The sequence below is a fragment of the Rhodamnia argentea genome, chromosome 9, assembly GCF_020921035.1.
Source record: "Rhodamnia argentea isolate NSW1041297 chromosome 9, ASM2092103v1, whole genome shotgun sequence".
NCBI classification, from domain to species: Eukaryota; Viridiplantae; Streptophyta; class Magnoliopsida; order Myrtales; family Myrtaceae; genus Rhodamnia; species Rhodamnia argentea.
The window spans coordinates 4,717,642-4,733,752 of NC_063158.1; the positions used below are offsets into that span (position 1 = coordinate 4,717,642).

At 40.2% G+C, this 16,111-nt stretch overlaps 2 protein-coding genes across 2 annotated transcripts; both read left to right on the forward strand.

The window, feature by feature from the left end:
• The first annotated feature begins 5,022 nt into the window (after nucleotides 1–5,022).
• Nucleotides 5,023–8,701, forward strand: LOC115736927 (phosphatidylinositol 4-phosphate 5-kinase 5). Its single transcript, XM_030668830.2, has 3 exons — nucleotides 5,023–6,467; nucleotides 7,416–7,674; nucleotides 8,212–8,701. Exons 1-3 carry the CDS (start codon nucleotides 5,362–5,364, stop codon nucleotides 8,395–8,397), a joined length of 1,551 nt encoding a protein of 516 aa, XP_030524690.1. The 5' UTR covers nucleotides 5,023–5,361; the 3' UTR covers nucleotides 8,398–8,701.
• Nucleotides 8,702–9,602: 901 nt separating this feature from the next.
• Nucleotides 9,603–15,723, forward strand: LOC115736928 (novel plant SNARE 11). Its single transcript, XM_030668831.2, has 10 exons — nucleotides 9,603–10,104; nucleotides 11,428–11,520; nucleotides 12,060–12,153; nucleotides 12,252–12,289; nucleotides 12,556–12,644; nucleotides 13,573–13,652; nucleotides 13,990–14,046; nucleotides 14,136–14,228; nucleotides 14,334–14,408; nucleotides 15,220–15,723. The coding sequence occupies exons 1-10, from the start codon at nucleotides 10,028–10,030 to the stop codon at nucleotides 15,319–15,321; spliced, it is 798 nt and encodes a 265-aa protein (XP_030524691.1). The 5' UTR covers nucleotides 9,603–10,027; the 3' UTR covers nucleotides 15,322–15,723.
• Nucleotides 15,724–16,111: the final 388 nt, after the last annotated feature.

Sequence of the window (16,111 nt, forward strand, 5' to 3'; positions counted from 1 at the left end):
AAGTTGTTGAGATCAAAATTATATGATTCTATAGTCATGTATAGTCTTTGCTAGTTTTGGTAAGGTAACCGTAGAAAAAAAAAGTCTTGAGAACTTCGTGTTGAGTAGAAGGCTGGACGTGGTTTTTCAGTGTCATCCTTCTTGAGTCTCACTTGGACATCTGCCTTTGGATAACTCCTGCTTTCTTTCTCCCTTTGGTTTGGGCCAAAAGGTTAAAAACCTCACGGTTGATTATTTTCCTAGTTTTTCTTTTTTTTTCGGTCGAAGATTATTTTCCTAGTTGAAAGACATCCTTTTACATGCGACATGCTCTCTCTCTCTCTCTCTCTCTCTCAAAAAAAAAAAAAAAAAAACATGGATTTTCACAGGCTTTAATGGCTTCCCATCACTCCTCAGCATTGACTTCTGATGATATTTTAGTGCCTAACTTAAGTTAATTAGCTAAAGTTTTACGTTTTAATAATCGATGGGGGATGAGGGAAGGGTCTGCATTCGCCCGAATTGCGGCGATGTACAATCATGATGTCCCCGTCATAGAAAAATTGGGATTAGACATCAGATATTATTGCGCAAAATTGACCCAACTGCATCGCTCCATACGCCTCACCTGGAAACATAAAATCTGGACGGCTTGGACTTTATGGAAATGGACCATTCCACTCATGTTCGTATCCGTGAAACTTCAACTCTTCCTCAAAGGAAGTCTCCATCTTGTCCATTTTTTTCTCCAAACAATAATAATTCAAACGTATTGTCGTATCATATTAGATATGCATTTAATCATCGGGTAAATTCACATGGGATATATCTATTTTTCTCATTTTTATTTTATATTATATAAGATGGTACTTTAGACGAGCTTATGATATGAGAGAACGATACGGGTAATCTATGTTTTGTTATCCTACTAAAAATTGGCTTAACGAGGTGCTTTGTCGGTTTGCTTGAGAATATATTTTGGCGTTCAGATTTTTTAGATCTCATCTCAATCTCCCCCCCCTCCCTCTGTCTCTGTCTCTCTCTCTGTCTCTCTCTCTCTTTGTTCTATCATTTCCCATCTCTATCCAAGGTCACAAAGATGAATGATATGCAAAACTCAAAGCTAGCAACCCTTAGCGGAGGAGCTGTCCATTTCATTCATCCTTTCTCAGTCTCTTGATCGATACAATTAAGTAAATAGAATATGAAAGATACGTGAAAGATACGGCTTCACTGTCCTATTAAGCGATTCAGGGAACATGGGTGATGAGGACAAAGGGTGTGGGTAATGTAAGGCCATGAGAATAAGATGCGTGCATTAGTTGGATAAGAACAAACCAGAAGCCACCCATTCCAATCTCTTTTGAGTCAGAGATGTGGAGGATGTTAAAAAAATTTAAAAAAAAAAATATGTGATGATTAAAAGATTTTCAGTTGCTTCAGACAAGAACTAACCACCACATGGTTTTGACTCCGCTTTTGTTTAGTATCCTAAACAATGTTGATTCAGATTCACTCTTTAGAAGCTTATTGGGGAAAATCTATTCGTATTCAATAATAATAATATGGACAGTTCTTATCTTCTGATATTCTTGCTCAAAGCTGTCCAGCACAAGGCAAGGACAAGTTTGACCCACCTAGGTTAGATTGAAAGTTAAATGTGCCATAAAGTTATTTATCTAGAGATGGCCACAATTGTGTATTACCATATTTAAGAATGTCATGTTATAGACAAACATAATCCCCATTCTAGCACACCTAATGCCTTTGTGGAGCAAGGTCATCTAATGAATTTGCTGATCTAATGGAGTGCACCATGAAATTGGAAAGGAATCAACTAGTATTGCAATGGTGAAAGAACCCAAGTGAGAGTCATGTTAGGTCATATTAGCGAGTGCTCCATCATATTTAATAAAAGGCGATTAACTATACATTTAGGCTCAATCTGTTTCAAGAAAAATGATTGATTTAGAAAACCTTTTCTTAAAACCGATTGTCAGTATTGCTTGAAATAATTAATCAATCAAAAATATTTTCATTACGGATAACAATTTATCTATACATTTTCATGCACGATGACAATATTTTTAGTTCATTCAGTTTTGCAAGCGATTTACGCCATCATTTTCAGGAAAATATTTACAAAATCATGAACTATCCACAAAACAAACTCGTCCTTAATGAAAAATGTATTTATTCAAAATTCGTTTTTTTCATACTTAATTGCTTAAAGGGTGTCTTCAAGATGGGATGACGCCATTTCTACCCTTCAAATGGCTGCATACACAACTAATGGCAATTTTTCACGTCACCTTACTAATGTTGATTTATTGCCGATGCGGAACTGTCACGTCAAACAACTAATGTCAACATTTGGACAGAGGGTTAACGAGGTCGGATTTGAGAGTCTCGAGACTAGATTGAAAATTGGTGATTTTATAGACAAAAAAAAAAAGTTTGGGGCTGATTTGGGGCTAGATCTATATAGTTTGAGGGATTTTTTAGACAAAAGAAAATTTGAAGCATAATTAGGATTAGACCTAAAATTGGGATTTTTTAGGCAAAAGAAAGTTATGGACAATTGAGTTGAGGATTTTCTTAGGGAATTGAGCCGATTATAATATCATCTAACTTTGGTTTGTGTGCGGCCATTTGAGGCGTGGAAATCGACCCATCCCGAGATTACTCTTTAACAAAATTCCATGTAGTATTTCATAGCAATCCTTTGGAGAATGAACATAACCAAGAACCCCTCCATTGAAATCCATAAGCTGAAGCTGAACCAATTGAAATCTCAATCAAGTTTGGGGTTTTTTTATCGACAAAAAAAAGTTCGAAATAATATTGGAACTTGTCCTAAAATTGATGGTTTTTTTCTAGAAAATCACACCGATTATAATATTATCTAACTTTGCTGCACGTGCAGTCATTTTGAGGTGTGGAAGTACATCTGCCCTAACATTACTGTTTAACAAGATTATATATAATTTAACTCATAGCTCGAAAAAAGAAAGAAAAAAAAAAAAAACCTCATAGCTTCCCTTTTGGAGAATGAACATAGCCCAAGAACCCATTCTTTGAAATCCAAAAGCTGAAAGCTGAACCGATTGAAATCTCGAGTAATCAAGTTGACCATTTGCTCATAAATTGAGTGTTGCACACTGGACAGGAACCCACCACCACCAAATGACTATAACAAAAGAAAAGCTTTGGTCAACCTATCTTGGCGACCAAAACCACCCAAAAAATAATACTTCCCCCAACGTTTAAATTGAGGGCATCTCTCTCTCTCTCTCCTGAAAATAATAATATTAAGGAGATAGAAAGAAAAGGGAAAACGACATAAATAGCCTCTGAATTTATCTCAATATGCAATGCGACATCTTAGCTTTTAATTTATTCAATGTGATTAATGAAGTTTAACCAACGTACAATGCGGCCTTTGAACTTTTGGTAAGCGTTTAATTTAATCCAAGGATATGATAATACATGTATTAGATTGAACACAATTATCAAAAAAGCTAGGGACCGCATTAAATAAATTAATAATTCATGGATCGCATTGCACATAGTACATTGAGGCAAAACTCATGGACCATTTGTGTAATTACCCAAAAAAAACATAGAAATAACCATATATAATTATTCATTAATCTTGTTATTATCACATAATCAGGTGGCCTATCTACTAATCCCATGATTTTAAAATGAGTTGCTAAACAGTCAGATGTTTGTCAACTCTTGTTATCGTGTGTTATCGTCCGAACATAAATAAATAAATATAATGGATTGAAAGCCAGTGGCATGTACGTAAATTGTGAGCAAGAAACGTGCACTTTTGAATTTCTTTTGCCTTCGTGTTGAAAATGGTAAGGTAGGGTTGGGACTGGCCTGCAAAAGGGCGAGAAGGAAAGCGCTGGAGAGTGGCGAATCGCTCGACTTGCAGAGCGACACGTGGACAAAAAGCGGGGGGGCTTACCGGCAACCGGAGATTCCGGTTGTGGCGGGGGGCTTTCGGTTTCAATTTCCTTTCCCCCACGCGAGGTGAGGGATGGTTTCTGGGAAGAGGCGAAGCGACCGCCTGGTGGCAACTAATTCCCAGGCTCCACCTTCTGAATTGACATTTTTGCCCTTCGTATAACTCGTAATTTGCAGCTCTGCCACCTCCATTTGGCAACCCTGGGGATATTTGGGTTTGGTGAACACCCTTTTGTCATTAGCAAAATCGATGTGGAAGTGTTGCAAAAACGAAAGTTCTTTTCAAATTTGACCCTATAAATCTATGATATTTTATATGGTTTTTTTTTTTGGGTAAAGATTATATTTTATATGGTTTAATGATGTACACTTAAAGATTGGCGAAATCTAACTTGTAATTTTCTTGTTTGAACATGCTAAAGTGAAGAATGTATAAAGCCTACGGTTAACTATATATCTATTCTCTATCACGTCTAAGGAATCCGTCAAACCGCAGTTTGAAAAAGTAAAAATATGTTGTGCAATTACTTCTCAAAAGCCCGATTATCCGAACTTACACATAGCTTCATAAAGAAATGCATCCTTTTGTTCCCCTTTTATGTATTTTTCATTTCATTCATCTCAAACCCATAATCCTTTTATATTGCAACTGGAGAAATACTTGACATATACAATTCCATACAAAATAGCAAAGCATTGCCAAGAGAGAGAGAGGTTAAAGAACACGACGTTGTAAATAAAACAATTCATTAAGTGATTGGCAAATGAATATCGAGGCAACTCGATTTTGTTCGACTTTTAAGATCCGTTTAATATCCAAATTATGTGTGAAAAATGAAACTTTAGCGCGCAGCGTGAATAAGCTAGTTTGATAACTTTAAAGAGAATTTGACTTGGGCGATTCAATCAAGTCACTTAATCTGATAATTAATAACAGGAGTTACCAAGTTAATTCAATAAAAGGAATAATTGCTGGTAATATTCCGCATGGTTCGATAGGAAAATGAACGTGTCATCTTTGTATATACACGTGACGCGAAGGGGTATTTGCGTCAAAGCACCTCCAGACTGCTCATCTTCCAATCCCAAATGAGATCTCCCCCGCCCCCAGACTGAGCCCCCCCGCCCCCTCCCACGACGACCACCCACTGGTTTCTGTTCTGCAAAGAAACACACCACTCCGTCGTCCAATTCCAAAACCATAAGAACATCGAACCGTCCACCCGGCACCCAGTTCACACAGATTCACTAACTTATCCAGAACACCACCCTCGCTCGGATGCAAGATCGATCCTGCGATCTCACCGATACCACAGCAAGCGATAGAACAGAGCACGGAGTTGATTGGAGAGAGAGAGCGAGAGAGAATTTTCAACACACGCACTCGCCACCTTGAGTTGATTAATGCATCAGAAGAAATCTGAGCTTCTGATCGGAAAAGAAAGCATCGGCCTCTCTTCCGATTTCATCACCCACCAAAAGAACTCGAGTCCTCAGCAAGAAATCGCCAACCTCACACCAAACCCGCCTCATGAACTGAATCATCTTTCCATTCAGATCCCGCCTACATCAGAAACCCATCTCGACAATGAAGGCGTATGCAGTATTAGCCCCTCCACAAGTCAAAAGACCAATCTTTCGACACCCCACAAGAGACCCATAATGACCCAATCTCCTCTAGCTTTCTACCACTCCAGCACGCAATCGCCCATCACCAATCGCCACCAGCAACAGAGTCTTTTCGCTTCGGATCCTGGCACAACCAGGTCTTCTTGCTTTAGCTCGCTCGCGATCCCATTTTGCACCAGAAAGTTTCTGTCTTGTAAATTCTGCCACCAGTTATGCCGCGTGCGTTTGCTTGGCATACATCTGCGATTACTAGTTCTCATACTAGTGCCGGTGCTCTACTTCTTTGCGTCCAGTCCTAACCGTTCTTTCTTGCTGGAGCTCATCTCTGTGGTTTCCTTCTCTGGGGCACTGTTGATATCACTCAATTTAGCCGTCCCTAGATTTCCCTCGATTCGGTTGCTGTTTTCACGGTCGTTTCCTGCGAAGATCGCTCCGTTTTCGGCTTCAAAACCAGCTCGGCCTGTTGTTTGGTCAATCGGGTCGAAACCAAAAGCCGAGGAAAGGGCGACTTCGGGTTCGTGGGTTCAGGTCTATAGCAATGGGGATGTTTACGAGGGTGAATTCCACGGAGGGAAGTGTTCAGGTAGCGGGGTTTATTACTATTACAAGAGTGGGAGGTATGAGGGGGACTGGGTTGACGGTAAGTATGATGGTTATGGCGTCGAGACGTGGGCCAAAGGGAGCCGGTATAGAGGACAGTACAGGCAGGGTTTAAGGCATGGAGTCGGGGTGTACAGGTTTTACACGGGGGATGTTTATGCTGGGGAGTGGTGTAATGGGCAGTGTCATGGTTGCGGAGAGCATACTTGTGAGGATGGGAGCAAGTATGTTGGAGAGTTCAAATGGGGTGTCAAGCACGGCCTCGGTCGGTACCATTTCAGGTAAAATATCATAAGAATGTAATTGATTTGTAAGTACATCGAAGTTTTTTTTTGTTGAAGTAAGTACATCAAGTTAGCATCCCTATAATTGATGCTGATTGTGCGTATCTTTTTCATAGATGTTCCTCACTTTTCAGTTCACAATGAGAAGGCACTTCATTTGTTTATTTGTCCATTTCTGAGAATTTTGAAAATGCATTTGTTCTTGCCACTGTCAAGTTTGCTGGGATAGAACTTGTTCCATAATGGGTCGGCAATCAGTTTATTGCCTGAGTCCTTAGTATTTTCTAGTGGATGCAGTAGCTTTTGGACAACACACACAAGCTGTTGTCAATATGACCGGCAATTGTTTCTTCGCCATAGTCAATGATTACGTGACAAGCAAAAGAAGAACTGAAGCCTAGTAATTACTCAGTTTCAATGCCAATCAGTGACCTCGTATTTGATATCCTGTTTCATGCTGACATTCATCTTGGAAATCTTGGTAACAAGTGTTGAAAATAAAGAAAGCTTTCTATTGGTGAAGACAGAAGTCTCAGGCTTTCTGAGTTTCTATTAGTGGTCACATTGGATGCAGACCTCTTCCATGATAGTGATAACTTTTTCGTCTAATGAAAAGGGCATAGAGTGCAAAGAGTTCGTGCATGATCTTAGTCTTGGTTCTTAAGTTTCATTGTCAAATTTGTCGCATAAAACAAGGAGGAGGACGCCTTATGTGCAAGACAGAGTGTAATGGTCATATCTGCCTAAGTGCTTTGTTCTCAAGTTCCATTATTAAACGTTGGGACCTCTGTTGGAGTACTAGTCTGAAGCATTGTTACTTTATCAGATAGCTGCAATTACTGTGCAATTGCTGCTAGGCCCTAAGTATGTCAAATTTGATCCTCACAAATAATATCAAGTCATGGTAACTTAAACTCATCAAGGAGTTTCCTTTGTAAACTGCAGAAACGGGGATACATACTCAGGGGAATATTTTGCAGACAAGATGCATGGCTTTGGAGTGTACCTGTTTGGAAATGGTCATCGTTATGAGGGAGCTTGGCACGAAGGAAGAAGGCAGGGTTTTGGCATGTATAGTTTCCGAAGTGGGGAAACTCAATGCGGTCACTGGCAGAATGGGGTTCTTGATTCCCCCAGCTCACCGAGCTTTGTTGCAGGACCGAACTCATCCATCATGCACTCGAAAGTCCTCAATGCAGTACAGGCAATAATTTCCTCTTTAGATGTGTTACTGTTTGCAACTCTGGCTTAATTTACCAACATACATCGGGTGCTATTTTCACCTTACGTCATGATCGGGAATTAGATCACTGGCACTCTGCCTTTACTATCTTTAGCGGAATAGAGAAATTATTGGCACTCTTTAATTTTTAGTTGCTATGCTTGTTTCTAAGGATTTTCAGGTGCAATATGTGTTACTGTTTGCAACTCTGGCTTAATTTACTGACATACATGGGGTGCTATTTTCACCTTACGTCACGGTCAGGAATTAGATCACTGGCACTCTGCCTTTACTATCTTTCGCGGAATAGAGAAATTATTGGCACTCTTTAATTTTCAGTTGCTATGCTTGTTTCTAAGGATTTTCAGTTGCAAAGGTAGTTGCTATGCTTGTTTCTCGGAATTAGGTCGTTCATTGTGGAAGTGATTGTGTCGTGGCAATACCTTTAGAAGACAAGACTTTATTCCATTAACAAAGAAACAGGAAATGGGTTTTCTCACTCACTGCCTTTGCCCTCAGGAAGCACGAAGAGCAGCCGAGAGAGCGCATGACGTCGGGAAGGTGGATGAGCGGGTGAATAGAGCTATAGCATTCGCTAATAAGTCGGCCAATGCAGCGAGGGTAGCTGCGGTGAAAGCAGTTCAAAACCAAGTGTATCAGGACCATACCCCTGGAGATCAGGTGTTGCCGGCTCTTATATCGTAAGAAGCTAATCCAATTGCACTGGACAGATGTTGGCAAGATAGGTAGTAGTCGAAGGCACTTTCTTCTCCTTTCATTTTCCGATTCCCACTCAGTTTTGGCGATTGCCATCATGTCATGGTCATCAGTCGCATGTAATCCCTCTCAAAAAGCGATGTTCATTTCTGCAGCACCCTCCTGGAACCACATACAGTCATCAAAAGCTGAAATGGCTGATTGAGGAGCAGGATGAGGTCTTATATGTATACTGTAATAAACTTCTTGGCTTTCATGTGAATAGACATGTGGTTGCTTTTTTACGAGAGAACTGCATATGAGGGCAAGCAAATGCATTGCAGCTTCTTGTCTAGTATTCTACACTGCCGGCTAAGCTAAGAGCTTCCGCAGTTGAAAACAGAGCTCGGATGTCAGCAATTTTTACTGAGCCTGCACTTGTTTGTCATCTTCAAATTCGGCATTTCGAGGGGCAGTGGCGCTGAAAACAGCCAAAGGATAAGTCTCTACAACGTCCTCAAGGCATGTCGTGCAGCTCGAAGTCATCTCTATCGCCGTTCCAAGAGGTTAAGAACCCCTGCTCAACCCTGCACTCTAAATACGGGACACGTTCCTGCATAACAAAAGGGGACTGTTGCCTGTTCCGTAACCATTCTGATCACAAGATCAATCTAGCGGACTCGAAGGACGTAGAAAACCAGGTCTTAAGCAAAGTTTGGAAGTTCACTAAACAGTTCATAGAAATAAACTTTTAGAAGAGCAACATCTTCGACAAGATTGCTGCTACACAGGAGCCGGAACAATTCCAATGCCAATTGGAATTGAAGCAGACCAGTATGGTATCACTTTAGACCAAAGTATCAGCATATATTTCTTTCCAAAACGGGCCGTCACAAAGTGGGCCGTCTTGGCCCGCCCGGCCCATTTCCATCCACTATCGGCTAAACTCCAGGCCCGCAACGCCAAAGAGCCCTGCGTTTTGAAGAAGCGCGTGGCGGTGGTGGACCCCACGCAAAACGGCTTTGAAACTCCGCATTATTCGCGGCTTAAACGCCTCACGATGTCGCTTCTCTGGAATATAACCTCCCCCGGCTTCTCACCTTCTTCCCTCCGAGCCTCTCCTCGCAAAAAAAAAAAAAAAAAAAAAAATATATATATATATATATATATATATATATATACACTATTTATTAAAACAGAAAATTCGAATTAATTGGCTGTAATTACGAGACTCCACCACCCTCCATCGTTTATACCACCACCACCCCCCACCACCTCCCACCCACCCACATCGCTCTCGATCCGATCGCAGCAACATCCGTTCGATCCGTCGACGACGACGACGACGACCGCCGTTTGGTGATCCTCCTCCTCCTCCCCTGACGCCGCATTCTCCAATTAGTCTCCGACCACGCGTGGAGACGCGCGGGATTCGTCCGCGGCCATGATCTGTCCGCAACGCGGGAGCCGCATTTCTCGAGCTCGCGGTGCTCGTCGGTGACTTTGATCGCCATTTTATTGTTTTCGAGGTCTTGACATTGTTGCTGGCTTCCTCTTGACGGAAGTTGGTTGCGAGATTCGGTCTTGGAACCGGAATATTGTCGCCATTCGCGTCAGCTTTCCTTTGCGTCTTCTTAGAATGGACGACTTATCTGCGATCAGCGAGGAGCTCGCGGAACTCGACGGACAGATCTCCGACATTCTTCGAGCTCTAGCGTAAGATTGCCTTGTTGTCTCTGCGGTTTTATGCGTCCCGACTGCGTGTCTGGGGTCGATCCTGTCCCCATGAATCGGCATTGTGTTCACTGTGATTGTTCTTTTAGTCGTATGCTTGAAGAAACCAGATTCATAGCGAGACTGCTAAGTAAACGCGCTTTGGAGTATCCTGTATGCATTTTGGCTCGCATTTGTCATTTTAGCTCTAGTTAAGCTCATTGTTTTCCTGGTATCCCTTCATTATATCTCATATATTAAGGCATTCCACTTTTTCGTGGTATTAGTTCATTAAATCTCATAGATGAAGGCAGTTTACTTGAAATTGAAGGACTAATCACGGGCATTGTTTTACAAACTCTAGCATGACATAGGGTGGGTTTGGTTCAGCATTTGAAATGAGCTTTGAAGAAATGCAAATGCCTTCACCCTAAAGGGGTTTAGGAAAATGCTAATTGCGTTTGGTAAAATCTCATTTAAAAATTGGCTTTGGGTTGAATGGTGTTTGGTAAAAACAACATTCCAAAGGGGCTTTGAATGCAATTTTTTTAATTTTTAATTAAAAAAATTACCCATTGCTGGACCGGCTAACAAGATAAACAGTAAAAAGGGGGGCAAAATCGAAAATATAGGGAATTGATGAGGTTGGTTTTGGAAGGAAAAAAATCTCTTAGCATTTGGCCAAATGCTGAAAGCCCAATGCTGGTCAGGACCAGTATTGGGCTTTCAGCTTTCCCAAAGCCAATATTTGGTCAAATGTTGGCTTAAAACTGAATCAAATGCTTCAGCATTCTCTCAATGGACTTTGGAGGCTGAAAGCCCCTTGGGAATGCTGAACCAAACCCACCCATAGTCTTTGATTTGTGTAATCCGCTTCATGGTGTGTGTTGGAAGTCAATTTGCCCTTCTGGCTCTGTCACTGTGATAGTCCGATATTCTTTCAAATGATTTTGATCGCGGATTTACAGTGACGCTGTACAATTGCAATTCTGAGTCGCATTCTCCAGCTAGCTCTTGCTTAAGCTCGGCTTTAGTCTACTGTCCTCTGTTTGTTGAATTTCATGGACCAAAGCATTTGTATTGGTTCTAGTGCAGAAATGGATTGAGAAAATTATGGTGGGTAAATATGCATCCTGTTGTCTTTTCTTTTATAAGTTTGGACAGATAAGTGAATAGTTGGTGCTATCTCATTGCTCTCCTCGATAGCTAATATATACACTTTGCTCACATTTACTAGTTTTATTCCAGTTGTTCTCTGCTGCTGAGCTTCTGGTGTCTGCTCATTACATTTCAGAGGCTAAAGTAGTGTCTTTTTTCTTTTCTCAGAAATGGATTCCAGAAATTGGATAAGATCAAGGATGCCAACCGGCAGAGTAGACAATTGGAAGAGCTTACAGATAAAATGCGCGAGTGTAAGAGGTGAGTGCACAACTGATTATGTTCTTTCTCACTAATGCTTGTGCAAAGAGCTTTTACTGAAGATACAAATCTCAAGCGGTTCTTGTTTGTTTACTAACTAGTGATTGCTGCGACGCCAGCAGCCTTAGTATGGATGTCTGAATCTTCTAGTCCATGTTGATGAAGACATGCCACCTGATTGGTTGTGAATTTCTAGATGGATCAACTGCAGAACAATAGTTTCAGTGTGAATGCGTAATTTCAGTTAGCATTGAATTATAAAGATTGCTCTGGCGTCAATTTGGACATGGATGGAAGGACTCAGGCCAGATGCATAAAGTTTAAGTCTCTGCTCTATGATCAGACAATTCACTTAATTTTCTAAACCCAGCTGCCAGAATGAAAAGTGTTTTATCGTGTCTGCTAAAGACATGCTTGTACGCCCACCTCTTAGTTAACTTGGAACTGTAATGTTGTGATCGGAGATGTCCAATTAATGGTTTTGCTGCATTGATTCTCTTTCTCCTAGTACATAATGTTGCTTAATGGGATCATTTCAGGCTCATTAAGGAGTTTGACAGAGAACTAAAGGATCTTGAGGGCAGAAATGATGCAGAAACCAGCAGAATGCTCAATGAGAAAAAGCAGTCAATGGTTGGCTTTTTATTAGGACATTCCATCAATGTTGTTGCTGAGCTTCATGCTTTGCAATGAACAGAATTAACCGTGCTGTTTAATGCGTATTTTTGCAGATAAAAGAGCTTAATTCATTCGTAGCCCAAAAGAAGAGGTATGCTCATGTGTCCTAATTTTGCTTCTAGAAGTAACTTCGAGAATAGTATGTTTCTTGGCTGAAACAAGCATAAATATCACTCATTCTCTTTTAATTCACTGCATACCTGCTTAGCAATTAGCTGCACTACATGTACATATCAACTTTAATTGATTTTAACTGTGTTGTCTAGATGATTGAACTTCATACTCCTATAGTATACTTTGTGGATTCTTCAAAACCTTTTATTGAACTTGTTCACTTCGGATTTAATGCTGTTGCAGATACACAACAAATCTCGAGAACAAACGAGTTGATCTCTTTGATGGGCCCGGTGAAGGAATTGGTGAAGATAATGGTTTGCTCGCTTCATGTAAGTACATCAAAATTATAATAAAGCAGTCACTCATCGTACTTAAAGCAATGACAGACCCTTTAGGGGCTATAATATAAAGGTTTTGAAGTAAGCAACTCATTCTCTTTCCACAACTTTGGCAATTGGAATAAGGTTTTATTTCCCTGCTTCCATTTTATTGTTTACTAGGAAATGCTTGTTCAATGCATGGATACATATAGCAATATCATTGTTCTAAATACAACATCTGTATGTCTCGAAAGTAGGCAATCAAGCGAGGATTGAATTTGTTAATTAAACTTCAAACTTCTTCAGTACATGTTGAGCACAGAGAAAAAATTCATGAAAATAATTTTCTTGTGGCGGTAAAGTTCTGAGAGTGTAACGGACTAAACTCTCTTAGTTGCATCACATCATACATTGTGAATATTGTAAACATAGGTCCATATGACAGGCTTGTATACGGCCAACTTTGGGTAGTGTCAACTTTTATTTGCTTGATTCTTCATGCTCCAAAAAATAAATTTTTCTCGCAAAAGCACCGTTTAATTTACATACGAGCTATTCTATAGTAAATTGTTCCGGAGGGATAGTGGATGTGTTAGTAATGTGTCATTTTGTGGCCCTCCAAGTACACTTTTTACATAACCCATTTCTTACGCACTGTATGATTGTGTGCAATCAGCCTCAAAATTCTGAAGAGCTTGTTGAGATTCCCTTTTTTAACTCAACAAAAACTGCAATTACTGGTAAATGAGGGTCCATACTCTGATAATTTTGGATGCTAGAGAAGTTCTTTTAATCCTCTTCCTAACCGGTAACTCTTTTTGGGGTTACTATTACTTATCATTGATAAGAAGTTTGCTGGATTTTATGCTGCATATCTTATTCTTTGTATAAATCAATGATGGGAGGTTTCCTGAGTTTTATCTGCATCTTATCTCAGCCATGACAAATCAACAGCTAATGGATCATGGAAACCAGATGATGGATGAGACAGATCAAGCCATTGAGAGGTCCAAGAAGGTTTGTTACTGCAATGTGACTTGAAACTTTTTAATTTGTGACCCTTCTCTTTTTGGGCTAATACTATTTAGATGAGGACTCTGTTGCCTGTTTAGGCTTCTTCAAAACATTAGACTGAGTTCTGTCTTCTTGACCTATCTAACTTTCCTCTATCTCCGCAACAATTCTCCCTCTCTTTTTTCTTTGTTTCATGTCGTAACTCCTTTTCCTTCTATTACAAATAAGATAATCACACAAATTGGATTGGGAAAATAGCAAAGTCGTACATGCTGTTATCGTTTTGGTTGATAAACTCAATCATGTGACAAAGAAAAGTATTTTCTCTTCATTCCAATAGACTGTCCAAGATACTATCAATGTTGGAACAGACACTGCAGCAGCTCTCAAGGCTCAGGTTCGTACTAGCAAATTGACATTTCGGCATGGTGGTTTATGTACAGAACTTAGTTTTTTTCTGAATTGAACAACTGTTCCTGTTTCCAGACTGAGCAAATGAGCAGGATTGTAAATGAACTGGATTCCATTCATTTTTCAATCAAGAAAGCATCTCAGCTGGTCAAGGAAATTGGTAGGCAGGTCAAATTCCTCCACACGTCTTTCTTTCATGTACCAAAAACTGCTATTATCCCACTTAGCTGCGAGAGCTTGATTTTCCTCTTATCTTTTCTCTTTGGGCTTTAGGTTGCAACTGACAGGTGTATTATGGTGTTGCTTGTCCTCGTAGTCATTGGTGTAATAGCCATCATAATTGTGAAAGTAAGTGCTCTGCTCTTTCCTTGTTATTCCAAAGATGAACGTGTCCACTCTTCTTTTTATGCGTGGTTGCCTTTGCATGAGGTTAGGGCAGTTGTTAGATAGTTCTATTGGTGCAATTCACGCAAGTGACTTAGGTCTTCGGACTAAACTTCATTCAAGTTCAAAATAGGGAAAACACCACCAAAAACCCTAAATTATGCGCACCGTGACACATTTATCCTAAACTTTTTCTTATGACACCAAAAATGCTAAACTTGTATCCGTGTGACACATTTACCCCAAACATTTTTTTATGACACAAAAAATCTCAAACTTATATCAATGTGACATATTTATCCCAAATTATCTTTTTGTGACACAAAAAATCCCAAACTTATAAGCGGGTGACACATTTACCATAAATATTAAGATAAATGTGTCACACGGATACAAATTTAAGATTTTTAGTGTCACAAGAAAAAAAAAATTGAGGTAAATGTGTCACAAGTTTAAATTTGGGGTAAATGTGTCACATGGATAAAAGTTTGGGGTTTTTGGTGTCACAAGAAAAAGTTTAGGGTAAATGTGTCACAAGAGGCATAATTTAGGATTTTTGGTGGCTTTTTCCCTTCAAAATATAATTGCACCATCAGTAAATCAACTGTTGTGCAATGTTTCACTCCTCAGGCTTTGCATCTGTCAATCGAACCCTATTTCTTCCTAGACAAGCTTGAGCACTTCTATTTCCAATTTCTGTTGTTTACTTCTAAGCAAGCGTGGAACTTAATTGCTGTCGGTTGTATGGTGGCTTCCTGTTCCCCTTCATCTGCAGCTTGTACACCCAAATAACAAGGACATTCGTGATATTCCGGGGTTGGCACCTCCTGCTCCTACTCGGAAACTACTTTGGCACCTAAACGAAGACAGATGGTGACTGTCGTGGTAGATCTCGTCATCTTCCCAGTTGTTTGATGGCTGCGATGCTGCGGGCATCCCTCCCTCATCCCGCCTGCTGAATTCACGAGCAAATTTCTCTGGCATTTCCCTTGGAATATCTCGGCTTTTCTGGCTTTTCTTTTTAATTAAAGTTTTGATCCCCAAAAGAATGAGAGATCCATTAAGGTGACGGAGATCTGTACTTGTAATTTTTCAGACCCTCCTCCCCTCAAGATAGAAGTCTCTGGGTCGCTACATCAGCTTTCTTCGGCATGTTCATTTGAACCAACATTGTCCAGAGAGTTTGCTGCTTTCCTCTCTTTCTGCCCAGTATATCAATTATCATGATGTAACTATGTATTCGTGTTTCTGAAACGGCCAATTTTACAATTACTTCTCACATCAATTATCATGACGTACTTGGGACGTTTTGATGAATTTCATTGAAAGAAAGGAAACCGCTGAAGCACGCTTTCGTTGGGCATGTTGTTCTGCTGCACAGAATTGGGGAATGGGCCGGAGTCAGACCTGACTCTGTTAGTCTAAGCAACCTCCTCTCCAGTCATCTTGACCACAATTTCTATCAGCTCTCATGTTTGATTCACCGAGAAATTCCACGCCACCAACACTAGTAATTTCCCTTCGCCCAAGGGGCTATATTTCCTAAATAAGAAGCAATCTTGGCCTAAGGACCTTCTGAATTGAATACTTCATTGGGAATTTCACCTAAATAAGAAGCAATCTTGGCCTAAGGACCTTCTGAATTGAATACTTCATTGGGAATTTCA